This window comes from Oenanthe melanoleuca, chromosome 25 (genome assembly GCF_029582105.1).
Source record: "Oenanthe melanoleuca isolate GR-GAL-2019-014 chromosome 25, OMel1.0, whole genome shotgun sequence".
NCBI classification, from domain to species: domain Eukaryota; kingdom Metazoa; phylum Chordata; class Aves; order Passeriformes; family Muscicapidae; genus Oenanthe; species Oenanthe melanoleuca.
In genome coordinates this window covers 5,748,363-5,759,746 of record NC_079358.1, presented here as the reverse complement: position 1 = coordinate 5,759,746, position 11,384 = coordinate 5,748,363, and the positions used below count along the sequence as shown (strand labels likewise).

Below are 11,384 nucleotides of genomic sequence, written 5' to 3'. Positions count from 1 at the left end.
GGGGGGGAGGGGAGATTGGGGAGGGTCCTGGGGGGTTTTTTTGGGGGCTCAGGGAGGGATTGGGGGGATTTAGGGGATTTTGGGGGGTCTCGAGGGGGGCTCAGAATCTTGGGGAGGGGGGGGGTCGCGAATTTTGGGGAGGGGTCCGAATTTTTGGGGGATCCCGAATTTTGAGAGGGGGGGGATCCTGAATTTTTGGGTGTCCCAGAGAAGTTTGGGGGGGGGGTGGTTCCAGGAAGGATTTTGAGGGTCCAAAATCCCAAGGAGGGATTTGGGGGAAATCCCGGATTTTTGATGGAGGTCCCGAATTTTGGGGTGGGGGTCTCAGGAGGAATTTTGGGGGGGAGGGTCTGGAAGATCCTTGGGGGGTCCCAGGACGGGGTTTGGCGGAGATCCCGAATTTTCGGGGTGTCCCAGGAAGGATTTTGGGGTGAATTTTGGTTTTTTTGGGGTCCCTAACGGGTCTGTCCCCCAGAGCGGTGCCGGTTACCGGCGCCGGGCTGGATTTTGGGGTGAATTTTGGGTTTTTTGGGTCTCTAACGGGTCTCCTCCCCAGAGCGGTGCCGGTTACCGGAACTGGGCTGGATTTTGGGGTGAATTTTGGGTTTTTTGGGGTCGGTAACGGGTCTGTCCCCAGAGCGGTGCCGGTTACCGGCGCTCACCGGCCGCTGCCGCGCCTCCATCCCGCGCTGGTTTTTCAACGCCTCCGCCGGGAGCTGCGAGAGTTTCGTGTTCGGCGGCTGCGGCGGCAACCGGAACAACTTCGGGAGCGAGCGGGAGTGCCGGGAGAGCTGCGGGGGGAGCGGTGAGCACGGGAATGTCGCGATATATCGGGATATATCGGGGGATATCGGGATATATCGGGGGATATCGGGAGATATCGGGAATGTCGGGAATATCGGGAGATATCGGGAATGTCGGGGAATACCGGAACAGCTTCGGGAGCGAGCGGGAGTGTCGGGAGAGCTGCGGGGGGAGCGGTGAGCACGGGAATGTCGGGATATATCGGGATATATCGGGGGATATCGGGAATATCGGGAGATATCGGGGAATATCGGGATATATCGGGGGATGTCGGGAATATCGGGAGATATCGGGAATGTCGGGAAATACCGGAACAACTTCGGGAGCGAGCGGGAGTGCCGGGAGAGCTGCGGGGGGAGCGGTGAGCACGGGGATGTCGGGGATATCGGGATATATCGGGGGATATCGGGATATATCGGGGGATATCGGGAGATATCGGGATATATCGGGGGATGTCGGGAATATCGGGAGATATCGGGAATGTCGGGAAATACCGGAACAACTTCGGGAGCGAGCGGGAGTGCCGGGAGAGCTGCGGGGGGAGCGGTGAGCACGGGGATGTCGGGATATATCGGGATATATCGGGGGATATCGGGAATATCGGGATATATCGGGGAATATCGGAACAACTTCGGGAGCGAACGGGAGTGCCGGGAGAGCTGCGGGGGGAGCGGTGAGCACGGGAATGTCGGGATATATCGGGATATATCGGGGGATATCGGGAGATATCGGGATATATCGGGGGATATCGGGAATGTCGGGAATATCGGGAACAGCTTCGGGAGCGAGCGGGAGTGTCGGGAAAGCTGCGGGGGGAGCGGTGAGCACGGGAATGTCGGGAATGTCGGGGATATCGGGATATATCGGGAGATGTCGGGGGATATCGGGAGGGACCAGGGGGGACACCAGGAGAGCACCGGGAACAGTTGTGAGAATTTTGGGAATTTTTAAAATAATCTTTAATGATAATAATGATAATAATGATAATAATGATAATAATGATAATAATGATAATAATGATAATGATAATGGTAATAATAATGATAATAATAATAATAATAATAATAATAATAATAATAATAATAATAATAATTTTCATTGCTTTCTCTTTTTTTTCCAATTTCCCCCCATTTTTTCCCATTTTTTTCTCTTTTTTCCCATTTATCCCATTTTTTCTAATTTTTCCCTTTTCCTCCCCATTTCCCCCCATTTTTCTCATTATTCACATTTTCCCCATTTTTCTCATTTTTTTCCTTTTTTCCATTTTCCCCATTTTTTCCTTTTTCTCATTTTTCCCATTTTTCCCATTTACCCCCTTTTTTCCCATTTTTTCAATTTTTTCCCATTTTCCCCATTTTTCCCCCATTTCCCCCCATTTTTCTCATTATTCACATTTTTACCATTTTTTCTGATTTTTTCCCCATTTTTCCCATGTTTCCCATTTTTCTCATTTTCTCCTTTTTTCTTATTTTTCCCTTTTTTCCCATTTTTTCCTTTTTTTCTTTTTTTTCCCCATTTTTTCCCTTTCTTCTCAATTTTTTCTCATTATTCTAATTTTTTCCCATTTTCTTATTTTTCCCTTTTCCACCATTTTTTCCCATTCTTTCCCATTTTCCCCTTTTTCCCATTTTTCCCATTTTTCTCTTTTTATTCCCCATTTTTCTCATTTTTTCTCTTTTTTTTCTCATTTTTCCCTTTTTTCCTCATATTTTTCTCATTTTTTTTCTCTTTCTTTTTCCTCATTTTTCTCTTTTTTTCTCTTTTTTTCTCTTTTTTTCTCTTTATTTTTCCTCATTTTCCTCATTTTTTTCTCTTTCTTTTTCCTCATTTTTTCTCTTTTTTTCTCTTTTTTTTCTCTTTATTTTTCCTCATTTTTTCTCATTTTTTCTCTTTTTTTTCTTCTCATTTTTCCCTTTTTTCTCATTTTTTTCTCATTTTTTCCCATTTTCCCCATTTTTCCCATTTTTCCATTTTTCTCATTTTTTCCCCATTTTTTCCCATTTCCCCATTTCCCATTTTTCCCATTTTCCCCATTTTCCCATTCCCCATTTTCCCCATTTTCCCCATTTCCCCATTTCCCATTTTTCCCATTTCCCATTTTCCCCATTTCCCATTTTTCCCATTTTTCCCATTTTCCCCATTTTCCCCATTTTCCCCATTTTCCCCATTTTCCCCATTTTTCCCATTTTTCCCATTTTTCCCATTTTCCCATTTTTCCCATTTCCCCATTTTTCCCATTTCCCATTTTCCCATTTTCCCATTTCCCATTTCCCCATTTTTCCCATTTTTCCCATTTTTCCCATTTCCCCATTTTCCCCATTTTTCCCATTTTCCCCATTTTTCCCCATTTTCCCCATTTTTCCCATTTTTCCCATTTTTCCCCATTTTCCCCATTTTTTCCATTTCCCCATTTTCCCATTTTCCCCATTTTTCCCATTTTTCCCATTTTTCCCATTTTTCCCATTTTTCCCATTTTTCCCATTTTCCCCATTTTCCCCATTTTCCCCATTTTTCCCATTTTTCCCATTTTTCCCATTTTTTCCCATTTTTCCCCCAGCTCCTTCCGGCCCTGCCCCCGCCAATTCCACCTCCGCAGGTAAATCCGGATTTTGGGGGGTTGGGGGAGGATTTGGGGGGAAATTTGGGGATTTTGGGGCCAATTTCTGCAGAAAAATTTAAATTTTAAACAGAATTTGCACCAATTTAATCAGAAAATTTGAATTTTGAAAGGAATGGGGCCAGATTTAAACAGAAATTTTGAATTTTCTGGGATTTTGTCACCAAATTAATCAGAAATTTTGAATTTTGACTGAATTTGGCACCAATTTAATCAGAAATTCAGATTTTTGGACACACCAGGGGCTGATTAAACCCAAAATTCAGAATTTTTACGGCAGTTTCTGAGTTTTGGGTGGATTTGGCCGCCCTGAACCCCAATTTTATTTTTATTTTTATTTTTATTTTTATTTTTATTTTTATTTTTATTTTTATTTTTATTTTTATTTTTATTTTTATTTTTATTTTTATTTTTATTTTATTTATTTATTTATCTATATATTTTTTAATTTATATTTTGATTTTGATTTTTATATTTTTATTTCCCCCCAGAGCGCTGCTCAGCCCCCTGAACCCCGATTTTGATTTATATTTATATTTATATTTATATTTATATTTATATTTATATTTATATTTATATTTATATTTATATTTATATTTATATTTATATTTATATTTATATTTATATTTTTTATTTTTTTATTTTTATTTTTGATTTCCCCGGAGCACTGCTCAGCCCCCTGAACCTCGATTTTGATTTATATTTTTATTTATATTTTTATTTTTATTTTTTAATTTTTTGTATTTTGATATTTTTAATTTTTATTTTTATTTTCTTATTTTTTATTTTTATTTTTATTTCTATTTTTATTTTATTTTTATTTTTATTTTTGATTTTGATTTTTATGTTTTAATTTTTTTATTTTGATTTTTTTAATTTTTATTTTTATTTTTATTTTTTTAATTTCTATTTCTATTTCTATTTCTATTTCTATTTATTTCTATTTCTATTTTTTAATTTTTTAATTTTGATTCTTATTTTTATTTATTTTTATTTTTATTTTTATTTTTATTTTTATTTTTATTTTTATTTTTTTTTAATTTTTATTTTTATTTTTTTTTTTTATTTTTATTTTTATTTTTATTTATTTCTATTTCTATTTCTATTTTTTAATTTTTTTAATTTTGATTCTTATTTATTTTTATTTTTATTTTTATTTTTATTTTTATTTTTATTTATTTCTATTTCTATTTCTATTTTTAAATTTTTTTTATTTTGATTCTTATTTTTATTTATTTTTTATTTTTATTTTGATTTTGATTTTGATTTTGATTTTATTTTTATTTCCCCCCAGAGCCCTGCTCAGCCCCCTGAACCCCGAGTTTTATTTTTATTTTTATTTATGTTTTGATTTTGATTTTTACTTTTATTTATTTTGATTTTTATATTTATTTATTTTGATTTTTATTTATTTATTTATTTATTTATTTATTTATTTGTATTTTTTTAATTTATATTTTTATTTTGATTTTTATATTTTTATTTCTATTTTATTTTTATATTTTTATTTTCCCCAGAGCCGTGCTCAGCCCCCTGAACCCCGATTTTCATGATTTTTTTTTTGTTTTTTTCCCCTCTGAACCCCGATTTTTATTTTATGTCTATTTTGATTATTTATTTTTATTTATATTTTTATTTTCCCCCCCAGAGTGCTGCTCAGCCCCCTGAACCCCGATTTTCATGATTTTTTTTTGTTTTTTTCCCCCTGAACCCCAATTTTAATTTTTATTTCTATTTTGATTTTTTATTTTTATTTACATTTTTATTTCCCCCCCAGAGCCGTGCTCAGCCCCCTGAACCCCGATTTTCACGATTTTTTTTTTATTTTTTTCCCCCTGAACCCCAATTTTCATTTTTATTTCTATTTTGATTTTTTATTTTGATTTACATTTTTATTTTCCCCCCAGAGCCGTGCTCAGCGCCGCCGGTGACCGGCCCGTGCCGCGCCGCGTTCCCGCGCTGGTACTACAGCCCCGAGGAGAAATCCTGCCGGGAATTCACCTACGGTGGCTGCCGGGGCAACGCCAACAACCACCGGGACGAGCAGGAGTGTCTGCGGCGCTGCCGGCCCCGCCCAGGTCAGCCAAAATTAAATCAAAAATTAAATAAAATCAGCCCCAAATTCAATAAAATCAGCCAAAATCCAGCCCAGAATCCGAAAAATCCACCCCAAAAATCCACCCCGAAATTACAACCACCGGGACGAGCAAGAGTGTCTGCGGCGCTGCCGGCCCCGCCCAGGTCAGCCAAAATTCAATTAAAAATTAAATAAAATCAGCCCAAAATCCAGCCCAGAATCCAAAAAATCCTCCCCAAAAATCCACCCCAAAAAATCCCCCTGAAATTACAAACACAACGAGCACCGGGACGAGCAGGAGTGTCTGCGGCGCTGCCGGCCCCGCCCAGGTCAGCCCAAATTAAATCAAAAATTAAATAAAATCAGCCAAAATCCAGCCCAGAATCCAAACAATCCACCCCAAAAATCCTCCCCAAAATATCCCCCCGAAATTACAACCACCGCGACGAGCAGGAGTGTCTGCGGCGCTGCCGGCCCCGCCCAGGTCAGCCCAAATTAAATTAAAAATTAAATAAAATCAGCCCCAAATCCAGCCCAGAATCCAAACAATCCACCCCAAAAATCCCCCGAAATTCCAAACACAACAACCACCGGGACGAGCAGGAGTGTCTGCGGCGCTGCCGGCCCCGCCCAGGTCAGCCAAAAATAAATAAAATTCAGCCCCAAATCCAGCCCAGAATCCAAAAAATCCTCCCTAAAAAATCCACCCCAAAAAATCCCCCCGAAATTCCAAACACAACGAGCCCCGGGACGAGCAGGAGTGTCTGCGGCGCTGCCGGCCCCGCCCAGGTCAGCCCAAATTCAATCAAATCAGCCCCAAGTTCAAATAAAATCAGCCCCAAATTAAATCAAATCAGCCCCAAATCCAGCACAGAATCCAAAAAATCCACCCCAAAAATCCCCCGAAATTCCAAACACAACGAGCACCGGGACGAGCAGGAGTGTCTGCGGCGCTGCCGGCCCCGCCCAGGTCAGCCCAAAATAAATCAAAAATTAAATAAAATCAGCCCCAAATCCAGCCCAGAATCCAAACAATCCACCCCAAAAAATCCACCCCAAAAAATCTACCCCGACATTACAACCACCGGGACGAGCAGGAGTGTCTGCGGCGCTGCCGGCCCCGCCCAGGTCAGCCCAAATTCAATTAAAAATTAAATAAAATCAGCCCCAAATCCAGCCCAGAATCCAAAAAATCCTCCCCAAAAAATCCTCCCCAAAAAATCCTCCCCAAAAATCCCCCCGAAATTCCAAACACAACGAGCCCCGGGATGAGCAGGAGTGTCTGCGGCGCTGCCGGCCCCGCCCAGGTCAGCCAAAAATAAATAAAATCAGCCCCAAATTCAAATAAAATCAGCCTCAAATTAAAAAAAAAATCCGTCCTGAAATTCAAAAAAATCCAGCCCAAAATCCAAAAAAATTCATCCCCAAATTTGAAAAAATCCGCCTCAAAATCGGCCATGAAATAAAAAAAATCATCCCCAAATTTAAAAAAAGATTAATCCCAAAATTATAAAAAAATCCGTCCTGAAATTAAAAAAAAAATCTGTCCTGAAATTCCAAAAAATCCAGCCTCAAATTAAAAAAAATTCATCCCAAAATTAAAAAAAATTCAGTCACAAATTAAAAATAAAATCAGCCCCAAATTCAAAAAAATTCATCCCCAAATTAAAAAAAAAATCAGCCCCAAATTCAAAAAAATTCATCCCCAAATTAAAAAAAAAATCAGCCCCAAACTGAAAAAAATTCATCCCAAAATCCAAAAAAATCCATCCCCAAATTAAAAAAAAATTCATCCCCAAATTAAAAAAAAATTAATCCCCAAATTAAAAAAAAATTCAGCCCCAAATTAAAAAAAAAATCTGTCCTGAATTCACAAAAAAATTCAGCCCAAATTCAAAAAAATTCAGCCCCAAAATAAAAAAAAAATTCAGCCCCAAATTCAAAAAAATTAATTCCGAAATTCGAAAACATCCACCTCAAAATTGGCCTTGAAATAAAAATGCGGCCCAAAATCCAAAAAAATCCAGCCCCAAATGTAAAAAAATTCATCTCAAAATTTAAAAAAATCCGCTTTGAAATCATCCCAGAAATCCAAAAAATCCGTCCCCAAAATCCAAAAAAATTCATCCCCAAATTAAAAAAAAATCATCTCGAAATTAAAAAAAAATTCGGCCCAAAAATCTCCCCCAAAAGTCAAAAATATCCGTCCTGAAAATTCCCCTCAAAATCTGAAAAATCCCCCGTGAAATTCCCCAAATCCCGCCCAAAATTCCCAAAACTCCTGCCCAAAATTCCTCAAAATTTCCCCCAAAATTCCTCAAAATTTCCCCCAAAATTCCCAAAAATTTCCCCAAAACTCCCAAAAATCTCTCCCAAAATTCCTCAAAATTTCCCCCAAAATTCCCAAAAATTTTCCCCAAAATTCCCCAAATCCTTCCCAAAATTCCTCAAAATTTACCCAGAAATTCCCAAAAATTTTCACCAAAATTCCCAAAACTCCCACCCAAAATTCCTCAAAATTTGTCCCGAAATTCCCAAAAATTTTCCCCAAAATTCCCCAAATCCTGCCCAAAATTCTTCAAAATTTCCCCCAAAATTCCCAATATCTCCCCCAAATTTTCCCCAAAATTCCCAAAAATCCCGCCCTAAATCCCAAAAATTTTCCCCAAAATTCCTCCAAATCCTGCCCAAAATTCCCAAAACTTTTCTCCAAATTTTTTTCCCAAATTCCACCAAATTCTGTTCAAAATTCCCCAAAAATTTCCCCAAATTCCCATTTTCTCTCTTTTCCCTCCCAGATGATCTCGGCGCCGAGTTCCGGAGATTCTTCTCTTCAAAAGGTGAAATTTGGGTCCCCAAAATGTCCCAAAATGTCCCCAAAATGTCCAATGTCCCAAAACCCAAAATGTCCCCAAATGTCCCCAAAATTTCCCAAAATGTCCCCAAATGTCCCCAAATGTCCCAAATGTCCCCAATGTCCCCCAATCCCCCCAATCCCCCCAGTGTCCCCAGTGTCCCCCTAATGTCCCCAATATCCCAAATGTCCCAAATCCCCCCAATGTCCCCAATGTCCCCACTGTCCCCAATGTCCCCAATGTCCCCAATGTCCCTGACCCCCCAAATTCCTCCCCCAGGGGCCGTTTTTGGGGGGCTGCTGGCCCTGGTTTGGTGCCACCCCCAATGTCCCCAATCCCCAATGTCCCCAATCCCCCCACTGTCCCCAATGTCCCCAATGTCCCCAATGTCCCAATTTGTGTCCCCAGGGGCCGTTTTTGGGGGGCTGCTGGCCCTGGGCGCCGCCCTGGGCTCAGTTCTCAGCCTCGCCCTTCGCCGCTGCCGCCGGACGCCCCGAGCGCCGCCGAGCCCCGAGGATCGCGAGTGCCTGATGAAGGATCCCTACCCTGCCTGAGACCCCCCAAAAACCCCCAAAACACCCCAAAAATAGCCCCAAAAAATCCCCCAAAAACATCACCCCGACCCCCCTCCTGATAATGATCCGTGCTCTGCCCCCTCCGGGTGATTTTTAGTGATTTTTGTAGGGAAAAGAAAGAAAAAAAAATCAGAATTTGGGGAAAAGAGGGTGGGAATCCACAACAACCCCCCAAAAAAAACCCAAAAAAATTCCCCAAAAATATCCCCAAAAAATCCCCCAAAAACATCACCCCAACCCCCCTCCTGATAATGATCCGTGCTCTGCCCCCTCCGGGTGATTTTTAGTGATTTTTGTAGGGAAAATTTAAAAAATGGGGAGAATTTGGGGAAGGGTGGGAATCCCCAACAACCCCCCAAAATACCCCAAAAAATCCCCCAAAAAATCAAAAAAAAATCCCCCCAAAAATCCCAAAAATTTCCCCCAAACCCCCTCCTGATAATGATCCGTGCTCTGCCCCCTCCGGGTGATTTTTAGTGATTTTTGTAGGGAAATTTTAAAAATGGGGAGAATTGGGGGAAGGGTGGGAATCAGCAAAAACCCCCCAAAAACCCCCCAAAAAATCCCAAAAAATTCCCCAAAAAATCCCCAAAAAATCCCCCCAAAAAATCCCAAAAATTTCACCAACCCCCCTCCTGATAATGATCCGTGCTCCGCCCCCCCCCCCGGGTGATTTTTAGTGATTTTTGTAGGGAAAATTTTAAAAAATGGGGAAATTTTGGGGAAAAGAGGGTGGGAATCCCCAATAACCCCCAAAAAATCCCGAAAAAATCCCCCAAAAATCCCAAAAATTTCCCCAAAACCCCCTCCTGATAATGATCCGTGCTCTGCCCCCCCAGGTGATTTTTAGTGATTTTTGTAGGGAAAATTTTAAAAATGGGGAAAATTTGGGGAAGGGTGGGAATCAGCAAAACCCCCCCAAAAAAACCCCAAAAAATTCCCCAAAAAATCCCCAAAAAATCCCCCCAAAAAATCCCAAAAATTTCACCAACCCCCCTCCTGATAATGATCCGTGCTCCGCCCCCCCCCGGGTGATTTTTAGTGATTTTTGTAGGGAAAATTTTTAAAAAATCGTGAAATTTTGGGGAAGGGTGGGAATCCCCAACAACCCCCCAAAAAATCCCAAAAAAATCCCCCAAAAAATCCCAAAAGTTTCCACAAACCCCCTCCTGATAATGATCCGTGCTCCGCCCCCCCGGGTGATTTTTAGTGATTTTTGTAGGGAAAATTTAAAAATCTGGAGAATTTGGGGAAAAGAGGGTGGGAATCCTTGTCCCCCCCTCCAAAATAAAACAATCCCAAAAAACCCTCCAAAAAAATCCCCAAAATCCCCAAAATCCCCCCAATTTGAGGCATGCCCCCCTTTTCCTACCTGGGTTTGGATTTTTTTTGGGGGGGGGGGGTCCCAGTGATTTTTGTGTGTTTTTTGGGGGAGGGGGGGTTTGTGATTTTTTTGGGGAGTTTGTGATTTTTGGGTGGAATCGAGAGGATTTTGGGCTTGGGGGATGATTTGGGGAGGGTTTTGTACGTTCCAGGGTTTTGTTGGAATAAAGGGAAAATTGGAACCAGCCCCGAATCCCAGCACCCCCAAATTCCTGAGCAATCCCCTCCCCCCAACCAAAAAAAATCCCAAATTTCCCCTCGAAAAAAAAATCCCAAATCCCCCCAAAAAAATCCCAAATCCCCCTGAAGAAAATCCCAAATCCCCTCCAAAAAAATCCCAAATCTCCTCCCAAAAAATCCCAAATCCTGTCCCAAAAATCTCAAATTTCCCTCCCAAAAAATCCCAAATTTCCTTCCCCAAAAAAAATCCCAAATTCCCCTGAAAAAATCCTAAATCCCCCCAGATAAAATCCCAAATTTCCCCACCAAAAAAATCCCAAATCCCACTCAAAAAAAATCCCAAACCCCCCTGAAAAAATCTCAAATCCCCTCCAATTAAATCCCAAATTTCCCCTGAAAAAAATTTCAAATCCCCCCCCAAAAAAATTCTAAATTTCCCCACCAAAAAAAAATCCCAAACCCCCCTGAAAAAATCCCAAATCCCCCCAAAAAATCCCAAATCCCCCTAAAAAAATACCAAATCCCCCCAAATAAAATTCCAAATTCCCCACCCAAAAAATCCCAAATCCAACCCAAAAATCGCAAATCCTGCCCCAAAAATCTCAAATTTCCCTCCCAAAAAATCCCAAATCTCCCTCCCTAAAAAAATCGCAAATCCCCCCGAAAAAATCCCAAATCCTTCCAAATAAAATCCTAAACTTCCCCACCAAAAAAATCCCAAATCCCCCCAAAAAAATCCCAAGTCCTGCCCCAAAAATCTCAAATTTCCTTCCCAAAAATCCCAAATCTCCCTCCCCCAAAAAAATCCCAAATTCCCCCAAAAAATCTCAAATCCCCCTGAAAAAATCCCAAATCCCTCCAAAAAAATTTCAAATCCCCCTGAAAAAATCCCA

At 40.7% G+C, this 11,384-nt stretch overlaps 1 protein-coding gene across 1 annotated transcript; it reads left to right on the top strand.

Moving 5' to 3' along the window:
- Window positions 1-597: 597 nt before the first annotated feature.
- Window positions 598-9,422, top strand: SPINT2 (serine peptidase inhibitor, Kunitz type 2; the record flags this gene model as incomplete). The annotated part of the gene is made up of 5 exons (XM_056510850.1): window positions 598-805; window positions 3,362-3,400; window positions 5,329-5,499; window positions 8,297-8,338; window positions 8,762-9,422. Coding segments are annotated over 5 exons (606 nt in total), but the record flags the coding sequence as incomplete, so codon positions are not given.
- Between the last annotated feature and the right edge of the window lie 1,962 nt (window positions 9,423-11,384).